At 55.7% G+C, this 21,457-nt stretch overlaps 2 protein-coding genes and 1 long non-coding RNA gene across 4 annotated transcripts; 1 reads left to right on the top strand and 2 right to left on the bottom strand.

Annotated features, from left to right (window-relative positions):
* The first annotated feature begins 3,142 nt into the window (after positions 1–3,142).
* Positions 3,143–11,652, top strand: ITPKA (inositol-trisphosphate 3-kinase A). The gene is made up of 7 exons (XM_030318441.1): positions 3,143–3,631; positions 9,540–9,636; positions 9,722–9,938; positions 10,070–10,274; positions 10,504–10,605; positions 10,876–10,947; positions 11,061–11,652. Exons 1-7 carry the CDS (start codon positions 3,143–3,145, stop codon positions 11,262–11,264), a joined length of 1,386 nt encoding a protein of 461 aa, XP_030174301.1. The 3' UTR covers positions 11,265–11,652.
* On the bottom strand, positions 3,551–5,359 carry LOC116738144. 2 transcript variants are annotated; one of them, XR_004343794.1, is made up of 3 exons: positions 4,456–5,127; positions 3,789–3,851; positions 3,551–3,604 (listed from the first exon to the last, which is right to left on the bottom strand). It is a non-coding gene; the product is annotated as an uncharacterized LOC116738144 (long non-coding RNA). The 2 variants fall into 2 exon arrangements; XR_004343793.1 differs by lacking the exon at positions 3,551–3,604 and adding an exon at positions 5,153–5,359 and having other exon boundaries at positions 3,722–3,851; positions 4,456–5,059.
* Positions 11,653–12,006: 354 nt separating the features above from the next.
* Positions 12,007–19,915, bottom strand: LTK (leukocyte receptor tyrosine kinase). Its single transcript, XM_032593515.1, is given in 29 exon segments — positions 12,007–12,156; positions 12,159–12,246; positions 12,248–12,349; positions 12,441–12,531; positions 12,610–12,741; positions 12,848–12,876; positions 12,878–12,925; positions 13,036–13,171; positions 13,323–13,405; positions 13,501–13,659; positions 13,816–13,869; positions 13,999–14,055; positions 14,057–14,090; positions 14,592–14,683; positions 14,685–14,785; positions 15,237–15,329; positions 15,773–15,925; positions 16,467–16,564; positions 17,487–17,518; positions 17,520–17,645; positions 17,648–17,663; positions 17,719–17,808; positions 17,810–17,874; positions 18,080–18,102; positions 18,105–18,217; positions 18,331–18,496; positions 19,229–19,285; positions 19,288–19,370; positions 19,899–19,915. Coding segments are annotated over 29 exon segments (2,472 nt in total). The 3' UTR covers positions 12,007–12,022.
* Positions 19,916–21,457: the final 1,542 nt, after the last annotated feature.

Here is a 21,457-nt window from a genome sequence, read left to right as displayed (position 1 = left end):
TCTCCCTCAGGTGAAAGGGCCTGCCTGTGGCTCTTGGGAAGAAGAAATTAGTCCTGTGCCTGGCAGGGAATGGTGAGCAGTGACTTTACTCCTGCCCCTCAGGGTGGGGAGAGAGGGGCAGAGCTAAATAAGGCAGGTTGGGGAATGAAACCAAGCCTCCAGAAAACCCTCACCTCACACACCCTATTTTCCAGGCCTCCCCCTTTCCCAGCTTTGTGCCCACTATCTTTACTGCCTAGGAGGGATGTAGCTCCCAGGCCTGATAAATCCCGAAAGCCATGGAGAGGAGTGAAGACTCAGACACTCTAGAGAGAAGTCCTCAAGGGTACAGGAGGATCCCTGAACTGAGATGCCACAGAAGAAGAGAGATCAGTTTTCTCGTCAGACACATAGCTGGCCTTGTGAATAAGGCAGAGAGACGCACATGGCCTATCTCAGATTAGCCACCTCATGTCCATCAAAACCTTGCAACATTCCTCTATGCCCCCGTTTCCCATTTTTGCAACACACAAGAGGCCTTTCCTCCATCTATATAGTAGTCTGATTTTCTCCACAGCACTCTACGGGTAGCCATCTACTCACAGCTTCAAGAACTGTGGAAACTGAGGCACAAACAACATGATTCCAGGATTTGAAAGGTCATTCCTGGCTCAACTAAGACAACATGAGAGCCCCCTGACCTTGTCCCACTGCTATATCGGGACCCCCGGCTCTGCCCCAGTATGTGCCCCTATGCTTTCTGCCTGTAGTAGGTGGAGGCAGACTCTGCCTTCCTCGGATAAGGAACTAGAGACTGAACTATAAGATGCTAATAAAAGAAAGTATGCACGGCACAGGAATAGAAGTCAGTGGATCTAGCCAAGACTCTCTGGCTTTTCCACCAACTAGCTGTGTGGCCTTGTGCAAAGACTGTAACCTCCTGGGTTGAGCCATTTAACTCCTTTGTTACTTCTCCTGTGTTTTGAGGAGAACAGGATGCACCTAAAGGTCCTTCCCACTCTAAAAGTCTATGAATTTAGGGCCCCTGAGTGGCTCAGTTGGTTAAGCAGCTGCTGACTCTCGGTCATGATCTCATTGTTTGTGAGGTCAAGCCCTGCATTGGGCTTCATGCTAACAGCAGGGAGCCTGCTTGGGATTCTCTCTCTTCCTCTCTCTCTGCTCCCTCCTCTCTCTAAATAAATAAACATTTTCTAAAAAGTCTATGAAATTAGCTCTCATTTCAATACCCATTCCCAAGTTTGTCCTTACCTTTCCACTGAGGGATACTTGGAAAATATGGCAAAGAGCTCTTCTTTGGTTTCTGGGCTTAGGACACGTGCCTAATAGAAGAAGAAAAAGAATTGCCCTTGAGTTTTCTCTTGGCAGCCAGCTCCTGGCTTGCTTGTGCTTCCAACATTGTTGTTTGTGTATATATATATATATATATATATATATATATATATATATATCTCACAAACATTAACAGGTGCACAGTGCATGTTCCCTCCTCTCATTTCCCTCCCACCTTTTCAGTTCTGGCGAGTCCTTGTTGACTCTCCCCATCCCGGGTTTGCCCCCAGCCTGCCCCTACCCTGAGGGCAGTACCAGTCCCACCAGAGACCAAGGTAGCCCCGAAAGAGGGAAGTGAGTGCAGGAGACATGGCTTTTGAGCCATCAAGCTCTAGAGTACACCCTTCACACACACCCAGGCTCCTCTAGATCTCTGTGCCCACAGAAAGTAGCCATGTGATTTCCCAGGTTCTCTGACTAGTCAAACTCCTGTATTTCCTTCTTTCTCTCCTTCCCCTCCACTCATCCTTCCACACTTTTACTTTCTTCATCAATTCCCCCAGGACCTTCTCCTTTTTGCTCTGCTGAAGCTTCCCATTTTCTCTCTCTGAACCCTCCTTTTGTCTCCTCCTGGGCCATCCTTGAATCTAGCTGAAGGGAGATGAGGGGAAGGAGAGCTTCTTTTGGCCTTCATCAGCATCAGAAGCAATCCTTCTGGGGCAACCTGCCCCACAGGGTCCCCAACAATCCTGAGGCACGAGGCACCTGAGGAGGGATCCTCCCCGGTGGCATTTTGGGGGAAGACAAGTAATGCTGTGAAATACAAACTCTACTTAAAGCAGCCCTGCAGTTCAGCCGACCACTAACTTGTGAAGTGGCCAAATACTGCACCACGATGCCACGGATGAGCCAGCGTCGTGGCTCTCTTACCCTGTCACAGCCACAACTCTGGGTCAGGTGAGGTTTCCCTAAATTTACAAAGGGAAGAGACGTCAAAGATCACATCTAGAGTGTCATGAACCTGAGACTGGCTCTTCCTACCACCCACACTAAAACTATTCTCATATTGTATAGATTTTACATCTTTCATTTTATTTTATTCTCATAGCAATTCTGTGAGGTAGACGACAACCCTGCGGAAAAGAATCAACAGTTCAAGGAGGTGAAATGACTTGCTTAGGATCACACAGCAGACTCCACGCTCCGAATTCCACAGAAAAAGGAGTCAGAAGGGCACAGCCCCTGCCAGCCAGTAGCCAAGGGATGCTGCCCAGGACTGCGCCAGGACTCGCCGCGAGATTCAGGCCCCGCCCCCCTGACCTTGTTCTCTGCCAGCTGAGAAGTGGGGAGCTTGGGGGGAAGAAGCCTCAGGTCTTGCCCAGGACAGAGTCCCCACTTGGGCGCACGCCCTGGGGTGAGGCTTCCCCAGGAAGCTGATGGCCTTGCATTCCATGCTGAAGGAAAGCCCGGAGACCAGGAATCCTTGGCCCAGGGTGGATCGTGGAAAGGAGCCGGAGGGACTGGGTAGGAGAGCGAGAGCAGGACCAGCTCCAAGGCAGTAGGGCCCGGGGGCGGAGCGACCCCTCCGGTCTCTTCGAGAGCGGGGACAGAGAGGCTGCGAAGGCCAGGCCCTGACTTTGTGTCCACGAGGTCTGAGCTTCCCGGTCACCTGGAGGAGCAACAGGGAGCCCTTGGAGGCCCGCGCTTTCTCTGAAAGTGAAAGGAGTGGGCGGGGGGCGCGGCCGAGGCGGGGCCCAGGCGGGCAGCCGCGCAGGCTCCGCCTCGGGGCAGTCTCGCGCCGGGGGCGCTGAGCGTCTCCAGTCCTCGCTGCGCCGCGGGCTGGTGGGCTTCGCTGAGGCTCGCGTGCGGGGAAATGACCCTGCCCGGGGGCCCGACGAGCATGGCGCGGCCGGGGGGCGCGGGGCCCTGCAGCCCGGGGTTGGAGCGGGCCCCGCGCCGGAGTGTCGGGGAGCTGCGCCTGCTCTTCGAGGCGCGCTGCGCGGCGGTCGCTGCCGCCGCCGCCGCAGGGGAGCCCCGGGCCCGCGGGGCCAAAAGGCGTGGGGGACAGGTCCCGAACGGGCTTCCGCGGGCTCCCCCTGCCCCGGTGATCCCGCAGCTGACTGTGACAGCTGAGGAGCCGGACGTACCCCCGACCAGCCCGGGGCCACCGGAGCCGGAGGGTGGCTGGCTCCCGGCCGTGGGCTCCTCACACCTGCAGCAGCCGCGCCGCCTCTCCACCTCGTCGCTCTCCTCTACTGGCTCCTCGTCGCTGCCCGAGGACTCAGAGGACGATCTGCTGAGCGACAGCGAAAGCCGGAGCCGCGGCAACGTGCAGCTGGAAGCCAGCGAGGACGTGGGTCAGGTATGGGCCGCGGGGGCGGGGCCAGCGCGGGGCGCGGGGGCTGCGTGCGGCGGACCCAGCTCTGAGCTGGCTGAGCGCCGACTTCTGCGCTAAGCTCCCTCCGCCTGGGGTCCTGCTTAGCAGGAGCATGGGGTTCTCAAGGACGCGCTGGGCTGACCTCCCTCCTTGGCAGTTTTCACCTGGCTTCCACCTGCGGGTCGCTGCCCGGGCCCTGGGGCGTCTAAGAAAGAGAGGGAGGAGGAGTCTGCGACCGGTCGCGAGCACCGGGTAGGGCGGAGGTGGAGATCGTGACTTGCTGGCTGCGAAGTGGGGCTGAGGGATCGGAGGGGCTTGGTCTTGCCCCGCGAACTCTCGAAGAGAGAGGGGTGAAGGAGTCTCCCTCTCTCCCCACCCCCTCTCCCGCGCGGCGGCCCCACCCCCCGCCGTTGCCACGGTTTCCCTCTCCTGAGTGGGAGTGGAGAGGCGCTCCAGGCTTTGCTCGGGAACCGCCGCCGTCTGCTCCCGGCGCCCGCACAAGATGTGGACGCAGAGAAGGGAGGGGCTTGGGGCTGGGGGCTCCGGTAGGGAGTGGGACGCAGCCCTCCCCGGGTTTCCTGCTCCTAAGGAAAGCCGGGAGGAGGTAAACTGAGGCTGAAAAGCGGGATCCGTCTGCTAGTCCCTACTCGGGTAACCTGGCTGTTCCGGTGCGAGGTCTGACCCTCAGATAACCCCGGCCAGGGTGCAGCGAAGTCATTCCCATGCCTGCCCCTCAGGGGTGTGCGGCGCCCGGGATAGCCATCTTGACCCCCTCGTTTTAACCAAGGCCAAATACTTTAAATAACTACCCGCGGTCAACGCGAAGGAGTTGCTCTAGATCCACGTTATGCAAGTGTCCCTGGAGTGGAGGGAGAGGCGAAGGGCGTCCCGCAGGCTCTGGTGGTTCCGAGCCTGCCCAGAAGGGCGGTGAGAGCGGCGGACACTGGGCGCGGTGGGGAGAGCCCTGAGGCGCGGCCTCTGCCTGCTGAACCCGGGCTTCGCCGCTCGTTCGGACTGGATGAGGCGGAGGAGACCCTGTAACGACTTGCAGTGGATCTGTGAATCAGTTACCCGCTGAGACGTACATTCTCCAGAAGGCAGCGTGGTTTGTAAGGTACAAGAGGGAAAAGTCTCATCGAGCAGGAACACACAAACGCACACACACGCACACACCCCGCCGCAGTCAGGTGTAGGGTGCGGGGAGTCCCTCTCTCCTCCGCGGATGAAAAGGATACCCCTCCCTGATCCGTGATCATTCCTAGTACAACCCTGGCTCACAGAGGGATGCGGGTGCCATCGAGGAATCTCCAAAGCCGTGGAATGTGGGGCAGTGAGAGGACTCCTTTCCCACCTCCTCCTAAATCCGGAGCAGTAGTTCTGGGTGCACCGTTCCCCGGGTCAGATCTCTGACAGCTGAGAGGCGGGATCAGGAGAAAGGACGCCAGGAGGGAAGCCCCCCCCCCCCCCGCCCTCCGCCCTCCGCCCCCGTTTCCCTCTTCCGCCTACAGTCGGAGGAGGGCCCGGGGCCCAATCCTGCCTGCAACATAGGCACGCCGCCTGGGGTCAAGACTCCGAAGACCAGCTGCAGCTATGCCCTAGGCGTCTTCGGCCGGCCTCTCCCTCGCCGAGCTTCGCCTTCTATCGGCGCAGCCAGGAGCTGGAGCAGATGGCCGCTGCGGGCCCTTACAGCTCCAAGGCTGCGTCTCCCAGGCCTTCCCAACCCCCAGCCCGCCGGGGCCTCCCCGAAGGCAAACAGCCACGGCGGCGGCAGATAAGCCAGTAGGTGTTGACAGAGGCTGCCTGCGCCCGCGTGGAAGGGCCAGGCGCGGACTTTGCCTCACGGCCGGTCGGGGAGCGGCACAGAGTGCCCGCCTAGGCTGCCTTCAGGGCTTCCCGGGTCAGGACGCTGAGGCCATCGGTTGGCTGACGGTGAAGGATGCGCCGGGAGAAGGGTCCTGCAGCAGAGCTCGGGAGCTCCCAGCTTGCCAGGCCCTGACACTAGGGCATGGGTAGATAATGGTATAGCTGGAAGCAAGAGGCGGCCCTGAAAGTCTCCACTTTGCCTCTGCCTGACACATCTTTCCCCAGCTCCTAGGAGCACCACACAGCCTGCCCAGAGCCTGGAGCTGGGCTCCCAGCAGGGTACTATCCTGGGACTGGGCAGCCTGCCTCCTTCCTGGGGCCTTTCTTCTGGAAGAGGGAAAAGTCACGGGCAGAGAAACCCAGACAGATCAGGAGAGGAGTTGGGGGCCTATCCCCAAGAGCAGCCAGCATGACTGTCCTCTTAGGCCTTGCCTGCCTCTTAAAACAGTTTTGGGGTGTTGCTGTAGGGAGGGTATCTGGCTCCTGTTCATTTGGTTCTCCTCTTTCAGTGCTCTAGGATGGGTAAAGAGACCTTGATGCCATCCTGTCCTGGACCCAGAACTCCCACACTTCACTTTTCACTAATTATAGAGCAGAATTTAGGTTAACAGACTTCCTTTTTAAAAAGCAAATGCCCCTGGGAGGGTGAAGTCGTGGGTCACTTATACCTTAGTGCAAATCATTTTATAAATTTAAACTGATTGCTCCCACCACCACCACCACCACCACCACCACCACCACCACCACCACCACCACAGGGAGTGCTGGTTTGATAGGGCAATGGGAACATGAGGAGGGGATTGGGCTGGCAGAGTGCTTCAGCCCAAGACTGAATGGCTGGAGGTAGGGAGCCAGAGCCAGAGTCAGAAAGAATGGGGATGAGTATCTGGTGTGCTGTAAGAAGCAGGAGTCCTCAGGGCTTCCAAATGGAGCTTGGACAAAGGAGGGTCTGAGGCTAATGTCCAGCCAAACCCTTCCCAGAGAGAGATGGTCCCTGTCTAGCCCCAGGGGTGAGGATCAGAAGGTGCCCCTGTGACTTCCTCAAAGACTCTTTCACATAATCAGCTCTCCTGGGTTTTTTTGCCCCAAGATGCCCAGGCAGCCTATGGGTGTGAGTTGGTTTCCCAGACTTCTATGGAGGGTAGGCTGGGCCCAAGGTTGGGGCTTTGGCCCTGTTTCCAGCTAGAAATAACAAATCTGCTTTTTGTTATCCATATAATAAAAGCCTTACCTGCTCAAAAATATCTTCCTTGCTGTTGTTCATGTGCCAAAATTCCCGCCCACCCACTAAAGAATGACTCTTCAGGAGCCTTTTTGAATACATGCATTTTTATCTGCATTATGTTCCCTGGAGGAGGCAGCTCCCTAAGATGGATGGTGGTGAGTTCATTGATACTTGCATAGACTCCTTCTGTGTTTGACCATATCCCTCACTGGCAGGGGAGCTAAATTCTGTCCTACCAACCTCAGGAAGTGGCTGGGAGGGTTCAGATGAAACCCCCTTGTAACCTGCATGGCTGGAACCAGCCTTAGTTGCTGCTACTCTTGGCTGATATGATCCTCACAAAATTGGAGGAGAATAGGTGATGACCCCATTTTACCTCAGCTTGGAAGCAAATCAGTGCTGTGTTATCATGCATCAATCAAGTGACAGTAGCCCAGGACTGCAGGCACTAAATCTTCTTCTACTGGGCCCACCTCCCACCTTCCATCCCCACTCACTGCTCCCACAAAATCCCAGAAGAAGGGATGGTGTGGTTCTCCCATCTCACCTAACCCAGGGCTGTCTCCCTCTTCCCCTGGGGTGGCTACAGAACTAGATATACCCTCCAAGTCCATTCTGGCCCCACTGTCCCCAGGCTTCTGTCAGTAGGCCCCTAAAGCTGCCTGAAACCATACCATTAAACCCATTCCTTTGGATGAAGACAGAGATGTCCAGCCAACAGAGAGGAGTTTGCAGGCAGATCTCAGTGTTTCCCCAGAGAGCAGACAGCCCACCTTGTGGCTGCAGATTGCTTCATCTTACACAAAGCTCTTTCTCATGCAGGGTCCCATTTGACCCCCAAAGGGAATTGGGGTGGTAGAATGGATTTTGGAAACTGATGGGGTAATTGGGACATGGGGGAGGAGGTTGGGCTGGTAGAGAACTTCAGCCAGAAGCCGGGAGGCTGGAGGCAGGGAGTGAGGGGATGTTAACTCCTCTGAGCCTTGATTTCCTTCTGTAAAATGGCAATAATGCTACCACCCCATGCTCTTGCTTTGCATGTGAATGATTTGAAAATCATGAGTGGGAGAAGGGGGTATAGGACGGTGCCACTGAATACACATGGCGCATACATCTTCCTGGAATTTTACTTGAAGATTTGGAGGTGGGAGAGTTTTATAATAAAACTTGGATTTATTATGCAGCAGAATGCAAACCTTGCATGTATTTAAAGAGTAAAAAAAGGAGTTTTGAAAGAGATGTCATGTTTCTAGTGGGCTGCTTCTGGCTACACCCCCAGATCCCTGGGGGTTGGACACGTGATCACACCCTAGTGTGCCATGTAGGGACTTCAGTAGGAAAGTAGGAGCAGTGCTTTCTGATGGAAGATGAGAAGCGCCTGGCAGGCAGTAGGCGGTCAGTAAATGGTGGCTCGTGTTATGGCAGCAGCTCTATCCTCCCAGAGGAAACAGGCTCACACAGATGAAATCCTCACTTTGGTTCACTCAGCTAAAAAGTGACAGAACGCATGATTCCAGTGCCCTGTCACTAACCCCTATCTCCTCCCCATGGGAAAGCAGCAGACTTCCCCTGTTTAGGCCAAGTTCTCCCTCTCCCTCTTGGAACTCTCTCTGATCAAGGAGGCTGTATTTCTGTGTTCCAGCCCTATAACTCCTGCAACACATATGCAACTCCTCTGAGGCAAGTACCCCTACGAGGAGGCAGCAGACACACAGTTTGGATGAGCAAACCTGTGTACTTTAGAGGGTGGACACAGGGCTGATGAGTTTTGGGTGGGAAAAGGAAAGGTCCAGAGTATGAGCTGCTCTCTGAATTGGGTGGAGGCCAGAAGCCATGGTCATGAGGCAAGAAGCACACCAAAATCTACATTTCCTTCCCGGTTTCATCTAAAATGATAGGCTCTCAGCTCTGCATCCCATTTTCAAGGCTCAGGTTTCTGGGTCTAGATCAAGACCAAGGATGCCCCGAGCCTTGCCAACTGGTGAGGAGTGAAAAGGCATCAGGAATAGCAAGAGGGTCTCAGGGAGCCCTAAGCCATTCTTTTCCCAGGCCCTGCCAGGCTAGCCTCTCTGTCCTGGGCCTTTGCAAAAGTTTGTTTCCATGTTTGTCTCCCTAAATGAGAGTAGCCAATGGTCCAAAGTGAATGAAACAAGAATCCAAATTTGTCCAGTTTCTGCTTCATGCCAAGGAATGGGGCTGGGGAGGACGGAGCCTGTCACACTCAAGCCTCATTTACTACTCATAACAACCCAGGGAAAGTGATTATTTCCCCATTTTACAGATGAAGAAACTGACACTCAGAGGCCTGTTTCTCAGGCCCCAGAATCTCCTGAGGCAATGTTAGAAATGCAAATTTTTGGCTCCACCTAGACCCACTTAGAATTTCCCCCTGGGGCAGACCCGAGCGTCTGCATTTTTTAACCGGGGTGACCATCAGGTGACGTTCAAGCTCAGGAAAGTTCTAAATCCTTGACAGAGCACTTTAGTAACCTGCCCACACAGCTCAGAGCAGCAGGAGTGGGGTGCAAACCTGAGCCCTTTGGCATTAAATTCAAGGCTGTTTTCAGCACAGTCCATAAGCTGGATATCTGCCATCACCCTGTGCCCATCTCAGTGTCCTCCACATAGGCTCACAATAAACTTTCCTTGAGTGACTGAGTGACTGAGTGAGTGACTGAGTGAGTGAGTGAACCGTGGGGCCCTAGCTACTTGCGGTAGGTTGGGGCAGGAGACCCTATTCCAAAGGAGGGCGGGCTTAAGCACTGCTGAGACGCCAACGTGCACACTGGACCGTGTCGCTTTCAGAAAAGCCACTGGCAGAAGATTCGGACCATGGTGAATCTGCCCGTCATGAGCCCTTTCAAGAGGCGCTATGCCTGGGTGCAGCTGGCTGGGCACACGGGTGAGCACAGGGCAGGCGCTGGTGAGGTGGGTGGGTGTCTGGAGTAGGAAGGGACCAGGCAGCGCTAACTGGTGCCAGTCTGCAGGGAGTTTCAAGGCGGCTGGCACCAGCGGGCTGATCCTGAAGCGCAGCTCAGAGCCGGAGCGCTACTGCCTGGCGCGGCTCATGGCGGACGCGCTGCGCGGCTGCGTGCCCGCCTTCCACGGCGTGGTGGAGCGCGACGGCGAGAGCTACTTGCAGTTACAGGACCTGCTCGACGGCTTCGACGGGCCCTGCGTACTTGACTGCAAGATGGGCGTCAGGTACACGTGTCATGCCTGGCTGGGCGCGCACACAGGGAGGGGATGAGCGCTCTACCGGGTGCCCAAAGCCGCGCTGGACCGGGTCCAGGTGTGCGCCGTCTTACGCCCCGCCGCTGCCCGCGCCTCCGCAGGACTTACCTGGAAGAGGAGCTGACCAAAGCCCGCGAGCGGCCTAAGCTGCGGAAGGACATGTACAAGAAGATGCTGGCGGTAGACCCGGCGGCTCCTACCGAGGAGGAGCACGCGCAGCGCGCGGTCACCAAGCCACGCTACATGCAGTGGCGAGAAGGCATCAGTTCCAGCACCACACTGGGCTTCCGCATCGAAGGCATCAAGGTGGGCCAGTCCCGCTTCGCTTTGCAGAGCCCTGTCCCTCCCTCAGCCCTAACCCCGCCGTGCGGTACCTGCCCTGTTGTTGACCCCCACCACGAGGCACCCTCTGGCGGCCTTTCTGCCGTCCCTGCAACTAACGTTCTGGGAGGTATTGCTGCTCTAGTCTGATCCTCTCCCCTTGAGCTGAGGAGAGACACGGGGACCCTGACCCTTCCTGTCCCATCTCCTTCAGAAAGCTGATGGCTCCTGCAGCACCGACTTCAAGACGACGCGAAGCCGGGAGCAGGTGATTCGTGTCTTCGAGGAGTTTGTACAAGGGGATGCGGAAGTGCTGGTGAGCGCCGGATCCTAGAACCCTGGGGTGTCGGGGAAACCTGAAAACGAGGGGTGCCCCTAGGTCATCCGGTTTAGCTCCCTTGCCGTGACCCGCTCCCCCTCCCCCCTCCCCCCCCCCCCCCATCGTAGCATTTATCCCACCTGGGGGCCTGTGTCTTCCTCACCACGGTATTTGCCAAGCCAAGTATGCTTCGTGGCCCCTAATATTAGCAGAGGCTCAATTAGTGTTTAATTAATTTGCCTTCCTCTCCTACCCTGTTCTCTCCAGAGGAGGTATCTGAACCGCCTGCAGCAGATCCGGGACACCCTGGAGGTCTCTGAGTTCTTTAGCAGGCACGAGGTAAGAGGGGTAGGCTCAGGTGCGGGAGCTGTGGTCTGTGAGGGCCACAGCAGGATTAGGATGGGGGGCTTCTCCAGGAAAGGGCCGTGGCCTGACCATGTGGGGCTCGACAGGTGATCGGCAGTTCGCTGCTCTTCGTGCACGATCACTGCCATCGCGCCGGTGTGTGGCTCATTGACTTCGGCAAGACCACGCCCCTCCCCGACGGCCAGACCCTGGACCACCGGCGGCCCTGGGAGGAGGGCAACCGCGAGGACGGCTATTTGCTGGGGCTGGACAATCTCATTAGCATCCTGGCCAGCCTGGCTGAGAGATGAGGCTGGGCCCTGGTTCTGACAGATGGACCTGCGGCCGTGTCCACACCATGCATGCAGCCAGAGACTGAAACCCTGCGGTGCCGGGAGGTTCACACGGTTCTGAAGGCCAAGTGCCAACCACCATGGGACGCACTGCACGAGCAGGGGGCTGTCTCCAAAGCAAGCCCCAGAGTTCCCAGAACCGATGGCACTAATTAACCCAGGGAGGGGGGGTAGGGAGGCTGGCTGGGACAATGGCCTCCTTCCTCAGCCCAGCTCTCTTGAGGGGGCTGCATATCTCTCTAGAGAGGCCAGATAATGAATTTTATTTCGCAGACACTAGATCTATTGGTCTAACCTCCCACACTACAATGGACAGCCTTTGCCAATAAAACTCAAAGACACCAGCTTTGGTGACTCAGGCCTCATCCCCTCCCTCCTCTGGTCCCTTTCTTACTTCCCTAGCATCCTTCATGTCTAGGCAGATCACTGGAGGGTATGAGAAGAACTCTTTATTAGAGGCATTTGTAGGGTTGAGGGCTGCCCAGATGAAAGACACTTATGGGTGGGGGAGGGAAGGGTAATCCAGAGAAGGCTTCCTGAGGGAGGCGATTTCAACCTCTGGTCCCAAAGATCAAAGGCTGGGAGTGTCCAAGATCTTCTCCAGGAAGCCTGGGCTGGTTTCCAGGATGGGGAGTCCACTGGTGCCTGGCCAGCTCTGAGACAGGCCCAGACACGCAGTACAGACTGCAGGGGACAGAGGCTACGGGAATAACAAGCTACCTAGAAGCCTGAGGAAGAGTGCAGGGAGGAACCATTGCACTGCCTGAGTCCTCACCTTCAGGGCCCCTTGGGGCCCAAGAGTCATAGGGGGGATTCCAAAGTTTCCGAGGTTGGAGGTCCCTGGATTTGGGGTCTTGGGACTAGAGGGCAGTCAGGGGCCAAGGAGGCTCCCTATCCAGCTCTTTAAGCTCTCCAGATTCAGTTCCTGGGCCCATGGGGAATCTTAGGCCCTCCAAAGACCTGCTCCCCAGCCCAGAAGCCTTTTCCTCATCCAGAGTGGGCAGTAGCTCCATTGGCAGGAATAAATTCAGCACATCCGGGTCCTGTAATAGAAGGGCAGGGGAGCAGCTTTGTTTTATGGCTTCCTTCCTGACCCTCGAGATCAAGATGGTCAAGGCAGGTGAGGGGGCACACCTGAATGCAGTACTGAAGATGCTCCAAGATGCTGGCAAAACAGGGGCACAGCTGAGGTTGGTGCCGCCAACACCGTGTCATGGTACAGTACCTGGGAGAAAGATAGGATTTTGTGCCCACCCATGGCTATGAAGGACCTCCGTCCCTGGACAACACTCCATACTCACACAGGCCTGGGCAGCCCCTGGGAGGGCCCATCTGTCCCCCTCCAGTGACAAAGTACAGTATGTCCTGGTTGGTGCACCCAGGGTAGGGCATGTAGCCTAATAAGAAGATTTCCCAGAACAGGACCCCGAAAGACCTGCATCATGAGTGGGGGAAGCTCAATGAAGCCCATCAGACACAGCCTTCCCTTTCCCTCATGTAAGGTGGCCCAAGGCCAGGGAAGGGGGCAGGCATGTTATCACCAGGAGTCTGTCTTGGATATGAAAATGAATGCCCTCCAGAAAGGCCTCTTCAGGCATCTACTTGACTGGCAGCAGAGCCTACCCCCCCACCCCCACCCCTAATAACTGGTTCTACAGAGGGAGGAGGGGAGTGAGATGCTGCTCAAATGCCACCAGAGTGCTGGTAAATCTCTTGGAGCAGCAGCAGCCTTCCCCGCGTCCCCAGACCCCACACCTGTAATATCATATTTTGCCATCCTGAAGTCCCCAGTACCAACCACTGGGCTGAGTCCAGTGCAGCCCAGCAGGCAGTTCCTGGCAGCAATGTCCCTGCAGGAAAAAAAAAAAAAAAAAAAAAAAAAAACACTGCCAGAACTCAGAAGCTCTGACCCTGAACTATTTCTATAAAAGTTATGTGGAAAAGCTATTCCTTGGGGATTAGAGATTGGGCTGCTCCCCCACCCACTCTGAGCCAGGATCACTCCCAACCTGTGGATTTTCCTTCAGGTAGTGGCAGCCCTGGGTTATGTCCTGAGCCAGCTGGAGCAGGTCCCACATGGCCAGAGGTGATGGCTGGCCCTGGGTAGGGCAGAGGGTGGGTTAGTCCATGCTTGTTTTGGGACACATGGACAGGGTCTTTAGATGGGCCAAGAGGGCTGGGAGAAGGGTCTTACCAAGTGTGGCCGGTTGTTCCTCAGGAAACTGTTCATGTCCCCTCCAGACCTCAACTCCAGCAGAATTAGGCGAGGGGCAGTCCAGAGTCTGAGCCCCACGCAGCGCACAATGTTCTGATGGCTGAATGTGCTGTGTGGGAGGTGCACATACCCCAGTCACTGACAGGGAAGGAAACCAGGCTCTAGGCTCCACAAAAGTGGAGACAGGCTCTGTATCCCTAAAACTGCTACTTCTCAGCTCCAGGGTGAAGAGAAGCTGTCCCGGCAGGCATTTCAGTGCCCACCTTCCACCCCTGCCCCTGGGCCCAGGTGCACCTGATGCGGTGAGAAATCCAGCTCATCCTGACTACAGCAGAGTTCTGGCAGGGTCTGGGGAGGAAAAGGGCTCCTGAGCTCCCCCAGACATTTCAGGAGGCCAGTTGATCCTAGCTCTAGCAACTGTTCCTCCCCCCCATGGAGCCCTGCTCTACCCTGAGCCAGGAGTTCCACCCCTCTCACCTTGACAGCCACCTGCAGGGGATTGGGGTCCCCAGGAAGGCCAATTACCAGTCCTTCAATAGACTTCTCCCAAGGCACCATGGCCCAGTGCTCTGCAGGAAGACAGGTTGGAAGGGAGAGGGTGGCTGGGCCTGGGGAAGGGTCCTGGAGGGTCTAGTGCCTCCTTTACCTCCCTTGCCACTCCCTATACACCCAGGTGGCCCTATCTGAGGACTCTGAGGCTTTTCTGCATCATGGCATCTCCCCAAGTACAAGCCCTGCAGAGGCAATGCTGACTGGCACAGAGTTAGGGGAGAAGAGAGAGCAGGTATGGGCTTAGGGTGAGGATGGGAGTCTGTGATGAGGTTTTCCTTATGTCCTTGCAGATACTTGCTCCAAAGAAATCATGGGGTCCCTACCATCCCAGGACTGGGGATGACAACTGACCTATACAGGTCACTGTGTCTTTTAGAAATTCTCTGGCCTCTGTCTCCTCCACAGAGGGGTTGAGGCCAGATTCTCTCTGGGAACCATAATTCACCACAGCAGGGAACGGGGTGGAGGAGGGAGGGATTCAGAGTGCATAGGTTCTCAGAAGGAGGTGGAGAACTCACCTGAGCAGAGTGACATTGGCTGGGGAAACCTCTGTAAGTCCTGGGGGCAGAGGCCAGTGCTGGGCGGGGCCAAACCCCACCTGGCAGTAGTAGAGGTTGAGGTGTCCTGGTGGTGGAGGTTTGAAGGTAGCTCAGCTTGAGCTCAGGGTCGTGCAGCCTCATCTACCACAGGCCCTACCACTTCTTATGGTTCACTGAAGAAGATGGCAAGAAGATACCCACACTGTTTGCTACCCTTCTGCTCAGGACATCTCTCCAGATGTCCATTAAGGCAAATGTTTTCCCTGGGCCTCCACAGCTACTTCTACTCTTAGAACCCTAGAGGAGTCTACCACTGCTCTGCTGGAAGCAGGGTTTTTGTTTTGTTTTGAGAGAGTGGGCACATGAGTGCTAGTGGAGGAGGGGCAGAAAGAGAGGGAGCATAGAGGATCTGAAGCGGGGTTCCACGCTGACAGCAGAGAGTCCAACGCAGGGCTTGAACTCATAAACAGTGAGATCATGACCTGAGCCAAAGTCGGACATTTAACTAACTGAGCCACCCAGGTGCCCCAGAAGCAAGGGTTTTGAAATCAGCCTCGTCTGTCCCTGGGACCCCGCGCAGCTCAGTGACAAGGTGGGTAGCCATACCTGTTGGATGTTGCTTACCCCGACTAAGAACCCCACACACCATAAGGAGGCTCAATGTAGAGGTCACAACAGTCACCAACAGAACCAGAGGGCCTGGTGAGGTGGGCAGGTCTAGGGAGAAAGAGAGATGCCTTCAGTGGGAAGCTTTTCTCTGTCCCCCTACCCAAATTTTACCCAGACCTCAAGACTCAGCCAAACTGTTAACTTCTCCATGATGCTTTCCCTATTTATCCTAGACAAAAGCAATCTTTCCTTTCTGAGAACTCCTAAAACATTTTAAACCTCCCATGGCAATCGTCACTTTAATAGATATCTAAATCTAGATCTAGATAGAGAAATAGGTAGGTACATAGGTGGATAGGTAGATATCACCCCTCCCAAACTAGACCACTAGACTACATGCTCCTTGAGGGCAGAGCATGCACTGATGCATATCCAGCCTCCTGCCCAGCACTTAGAATGGTGCCTGGCACATACCAGTCATCTTTCCCAGCAGCCTACTGCTCCTCCCAGCCCGTGGCCCCAGGAGTCCAGACCTTGGACAAAGGCAGGACTTACCTGTACCATGCATGTAATGTTACCTGCAGCTAGCTCCATGCCCCCTGGGCACATGCATTTGGCTAACCAGAGCTCTGCCTGCCACTGGCAATGGCCATGACTACAGTTGAGGAGCAGTCAGATCTCTACCTCTCTGTGACTCTCCATGACTATGAGTAAAACAACTGATACTGCAGGGTGAAGGTGGGGGACAGACATACTTTTTCCAGCTATGTGGTTAACTCTAGCCCTGGACTTTGAACAATGAGCAACACCAGAGGCACTGAAGGGGTAGGGGAAGGGCTTGCAGGACTCTGTCAAGTCCATATACTCCCTCTTCTGGGATCCTGGAGCTTGGATGATTGAGTTTAAGAATTCATAGCAGGAGGGGCACACCAGGCTCTGGGCTGACAATATGGAGCCTGCTTGGGATTCTCTCTCTCTGCTCTTTCCCTGCTCACACTCTCTCTCAAAATAAATAAATAAACATTAAAAAAAAAAAAGAATTCATAGTAGGAGATATTTGACAAGCACCCCAGAAGGCCTCATACTGGCATCACAATTGACCACCCAGTTCTTGACAACTCCCGTGCTGTCCAAGAAACAGGTGGTTCAGAGCAGAGTTGGTGGCTCAGATGGGAGTGGGCTCAGAGATTGAGGAAGAAGGCTAGACCCAGCTGAAAGCTGGGGGGTGGAGGTAGGGGCCAATACCTGCCAGAGGCTGCAGAAAGCCTTCGCTGCAGGGGTGTATGAAGGATACCTCATCTTCTCCATCAACCCAGAGGATGTCAGTCTCCGAGGCCTGGAAACTGAAAGTGTTAGAGTGTTTGGCTACAAAATGAGGGAGGGAGGGGGGCAGGGGCATACAGATGGGAAACTGGCTTGGGAACAGTAGGGAAGCTGTTGTCTCCCTAGTGCGAATCCCCTGTGGCCCTCTCTACACTAGCATTACAATACCGGTGCTGCCGGCTCAGAAGTGGGAGCCAGGAGCCAGGGAGGTGGGATGGGCATAATCAGCTGGAACCTGAAGGCCTTGCTCAGGGACAACCTGAGCTGGGGCAACCTCCTGGTCCACCTAAAACCCTCTGATTTCATGTCCTCAGATATAAAATGGAAGAGGCCCAAACCGTATGTTCCATTTTTGTGATAATGGAGATGTGTATAAAGTACTCATGAACAGTATGGCTCAGACAGACCCCAAAGCTCTGTCTCTTTACACCAGTGATTTCCAAACTCTGGAGTGTATTAAAATCACCCAGAGGATTGATTAAAACACAGATGGCTAGGAGTCTTCCCTAGAGTATCTGATTCAGTAGGTTGGAGAGGGGCTGAGAATTCGCATTTGTAACTTCCTAGGTGGTGCTAATGCTACTAGTTCGGGAACCACACTTAGAGAACTGCTGATTTAAATTATCCCTGACTTCCTGCCTCTCTGCTCGGCTTGCTAACTCAGCCAGCTCTAAGCTCTTGCGGCTGCTGTAGAACAAGGAGACCTGTTGTGATGAAAAAAGTCCTGGATTTAAATGAAAATCTAGGGAGTCCTGTCTGCTTGTATGAGTTCTGTCTGCTTGCAACTTATTTGATCTCTTTTTTCTAAGAGCTATTACTTTTATTGCTCTGGCCCAGGACAGGGCTCAAGCCCTTTCCCACCTGTCCTTTAGAGGGCTTACTCTAAGGTTCTCACTTCACTTAACCCTGGGAGCTGCCCAGCTGCCCTCCCCAAGCGTGCACCTGCCCGGGTAGCCGCCGCCGCCGCCTCCACCCCGCAGTACAGGCCCCGCCGCCGCCCCCAAGCCTCCGGCCAAGTGTAGCCCAGGCCTCTGCGCAGCCCTGGCCGCCCCCCGCCCCCTCCAGCAGTGGACGGCCGGCCTGCGGAGAGGGGGCCCGGCCCGCGACGTCCAGCCGCCCCTTCCACCTGCGGGGCGACAGCAAGATGACTGGCAGCGAAGATGGGGGGGCACGCCCGCCTCTCCCCACGGCCCCGCTTCTCCCGCTGCTTCCGGGCGTCGCCGAGCGGCTCTCCAGTTTCTCAGGGGCAGCCTCGGTCCTGGCGCCTCAGGTAGGCCCGCCCGCCTCCTCCGGCCGCCACCAGCAGTGGCTCCAGCTCGCCGACGCGCAGCTATGGGGTGGGCGGCGCGTTGAGGGGTGCGCCCTCCAGCCGTCGAGGGAGGACCCGTGCACCAGGCACCCGAGTAAGGGCTCAGGGACTGGGGACCCCAAGTCCAAGACGCAGAGCATGTGTGCGCGCGTTCGCAGGAGGAGATTTGGGACCCCAACGCGGAGCGCTGAGGGCGGGTGCTGAGCGCGCCGAGGCAAACACGTACCCGAAAGATGTAGGTGGCGCCCCGCCGCCTCCCGCCCGGCGCCGCGACCCCGGGACCCCTTCGGCCCCCTCCGTCGCCGCGTGCTCCTCAGCGGTCCGAGTCTCTCCGAGACAGACGCGCTGGCTCTGCCGGCTTCCCCTGGGGACATGGGGCGCCGGATGCAGCGGGGCCCCATGCTCCTTTCGCGGTGCGGCTGTCTCAACACCGCGGAGTGCCCGGCCCTAGCCCTACTCCTGCGGAGCTTGAGCCGCCCTTTCCCACGGGCCCCGCTTACTCGGGGACAGGCATCCTCTCCCCGCTGCCCCACTAGGATGTAAAGCGGCTCCCTGCGACCAAGGGAGAAGAGGGCGGAGACGAAGACGCCCTGCTCCCGCCACGGGTGGTTCTTGACGCCTTTGCTCCCTGCGGCTCCGTAAGCTGAGGTCCTGCGGAGAGCAGGCGCTCAGTCCCCAGCCCCTGCATCTTCGGTCGTCGGGCTACCCGCCTGGGGCAGAGGTCGGAAACAGAAGCGGCTCCAGAATTTATCTCAGGGACTTAGGCTGTAGTCGATTTTGAAGGGTTGGGGAGACCCAGGGTTACACACCAGAAAATTAGATTTTACACTTACTTTAGCAGGTGTAATGCAGATGAGGGGAGGCTCAAGGCACCCGTTGGCGCCGCGGGTGGTTAGGGGCAATCCATTTGGTGGGAACAGGCTCCTAGATACTGGCTCACTCCGTGGAGACTATTGCCACCCTCCCCCGGTTCTGCTGGAAGAAGGGACAAAGTCTCCAGGACGCACATGGTTGTAGAATACTCTAAGACAACGTGGTGTGCACGAGGCCGTTGGTCCCCTGACTTTAGAACCTCAGACTGGAAGGTCACCATCCACCTCTCCCTGCTCTGCACTTACAGGTACCTGTCAGTGCCCTGTCCCACCACAAATGTACGCCTTTCAGAGTCTTTTGGACCCCCACTGTCGCCACGAGGCTGCTGCCTGTGTACCACTTGTCACAGTTTGTGTGGGTCCTCCACAGCCGCTGTCCCGCAGAAGAATAACCAAGGCCCTTCAGTGCCTGGAAGCAGGGAAGGAGGAAAAGGTCACATAAGCACCTGCCCTAGACTGGTAAGGTGAGCAGAGGAGAAGGGAGGAAGGAGCTTGGAGCTTACCTGGGGGAATTAGGGGAGAAGCTGGCTCCAAGCCACTAGGTGGGGTGGTGATATTCCGTCTTGGGGGCTTGGAGCTGGCAGCCACAGGGGCAAGGATGATGGAAAAGGTGCCTGGGACCGTGACTGGAGCAGAGACTGGCTCCTGAAAGGTGACAGTGAGATAGCAGGGTTGGGAGAGGGGGCAGGATGTTAAATGGGAGACAGAAGATAAAGACAGACAAATGCAGACACTTGCCTCTCGCAGCCATGCTCCTATCGCCACTGGAAGCAGGCCCCCACCAACTGCAGTTGCTGAAGCCCCATGGGGTGCTGGCTGATACCTCTGCAAGTTTCTCCCCTGGGGAGTCCTTGTGAATGACTTGGGGGCTGCCCTGAGATTGTTCCTGCAGGCCCCCCACCCTTTCCTTGACTTAGCTAGGTAGTCTCACCCCCAGGCGGTGCTGAGACCCCAGGGCCTGTCCCTCCTTCCCAAGCTGAGAGATTGGGAACCTTGGATTGAGGTATGCACCTTGCTTCTGGGCCCACTCCTGGAGCACTGACCCAGAAGTGTTGGCCTTGAGGGTTCCAGGCCTCTGTGGGAGCCACAGGACCTGTCTGCCTTCACTGCTTTTGCCAAGCCTAGGAAGATGCCTCTAGCCAGGTGGTTCCTTGACAGACAGAAGGTACTTACGCATGGCTCCAATCCATAGCAGCAGCCAGCTCAAGCAGCCCATGGCTTGTTCAGCCTGCTGCACTGAGGGTTGTAGGCTCAGACCTTGCCACTTTGCCTGTCTTCCCCTTATAGGAGCCTCCAGCTACTTGCTAGACACTGATGGTCCTAAAGCCTGCCTGGCCACTCCCACCTAAGACCCTGGCCACTCCCATGCTGCAGGAGGGGAGGGTGGGGCAGGTGGGCAGGGAGGTCCCCACGCTTTCAGGAAGAGGCTTGGGAGCACACATCCAAGGGCTCCGTGTCTGGATCCACTGGGTTGGCTGCTGGCTGTCTCAGAGAATGAGGTGAGTGCAAAGTAGGGGAGAAAGTGCCCCCCACCCTTTTGAGGCTGGAGCCTGAAAAAAATGGCAAGCCACACCCTAGATACCTTGCCCAAGCTTCTAGGTCTTTCTAACTCCCACATCGGGAGCAGTGTGGTGACTGCTTCATTGGTGGTGGGGTGTGTGTGTGTGTAAAACACATAGGAAGTGCTCTTTAAACAGCCCCAAGTTAGGCAGCATTACTTGTCATTACTTGTGTCTTTTCAGTGCCTTTGTAACTGAAAGGCCGAATCTCCAGATACTCTCAGAAACGTGCGCCTCTGGGTTCACCTCATACAATTGATTGCCTGTGTTAACTCTGTACAATTTCTTACTGTGATGGGGTGAAAGCCTGAATCCTGATGTCAACGATCTAAGTGCTAGTATTAGCATTTCTAGTCAATGGGTGGCGCTGTTCCCGTCACACTGTTCTGAGGCGGTTTCCCCACCACCTATAAAATCATATGAGGGGGGGATTGCTCTGTAAACCGCAAGAAACCGTGTAACTGTGAAGGTTACTTAGCTGTCAGGTGGTTTTGTGTCTTCTTTATTCTTTTTCCAAAATATTAATTTTTAAAAAAGTTTTCTTTATTTATTTTTGAGAGAGAGAGAGAGAGAGAGAGAGAATCCCAAGCAGGCTCTGCACTGTCAGCACAGAGCCCAATGTGGGGCTCGAACTCCTGGACCATGAGATCATGACCTGAGCTGAAATCAAGAGTCTGACGCTTAACTGAGCTGCCCAGGTGCCCCCCAAAATACTAATTTTAAAGGCTGAGGCCTGTGTGTAATATAAAGTGCTGGGGAAAAAAAGAAGTGACAGTAGTTAGCTAGTTGGTGAAGCCTCTGAGTATATAGTGCTAGATAAAGACACTACAGTGATTTTGTAAACACTCTAGTCCTCAGACCCTATTTAGCTCTGTTGGTATCCTACTATGAGGTCACAAAATTTCTTTGGTAAGGTTCTGGTAAGCCAGTGGTTCTCCAAGTGTGTGTTTGGGCTTGGATAGCAGCGTCAGCACCACCTGGGAACTTGTTAGAGATGCAAATTCTTGGGTTTCACCCTAGGTCTACTCAATCAGGAACACTGGTGTACTGCCTAGCAATCGATTTAACACACCTGAAGACAGTTTGGAACTATTGCTGTTTGCAGATGCAGTAGTTGCTTAATAAACCTACTGGAGAATTCTGTGTGCAGCAGCTCCATTTATGGGAAATGGG

This window comes from Lynx canadensis, chromosome B3, assembly GCF_007474595.2.
Source record: "Lynx canadensis isolate LIC74 chromosome B3, mLynCan4.pri.v2, whole genome shotgun sequence".
Taxonomy (NCBI): domain Eukaryota; kingdom Metazoa; phylum Chordata; class Mammalia; order Carnivora; family Felidae; genus Lynx; species Lynx canadensis.
The sequence above is the reverse complement of the archived record's forward strand: the minus strand, read 5'-3'. Positions and strand labels throughout refer to the sequence as shown.

What these genes read in the sequence shown, in the direction of transcription:
- ITPKA (XM_030318441.1), top strand. Translation starts at nt 3,143, where the DNA reads ATGACCCTGCCCGGGGGCCCGACGAGCATGGCGCGGCCGGGGGGCGCG. An exon ending in CCAGCGAGGACGTGGGTCAG is followed by an intron (nt 3,632 to 9,539) that starts GTATGGGCCGCG and finishes TGTCGCTTTCAG; the next exon opens with AAAAGCCACTGGCAGAAGAT. An exon ending in TCCGCATCGAAGGCATCAAG is followed by an intron (nt 10,275 to 10,503) that starts GTGGGCCAGTCC and finishes CATCTCCTTCAG; the next exon opens with AAAGCTGATGGCTCCTGCAG.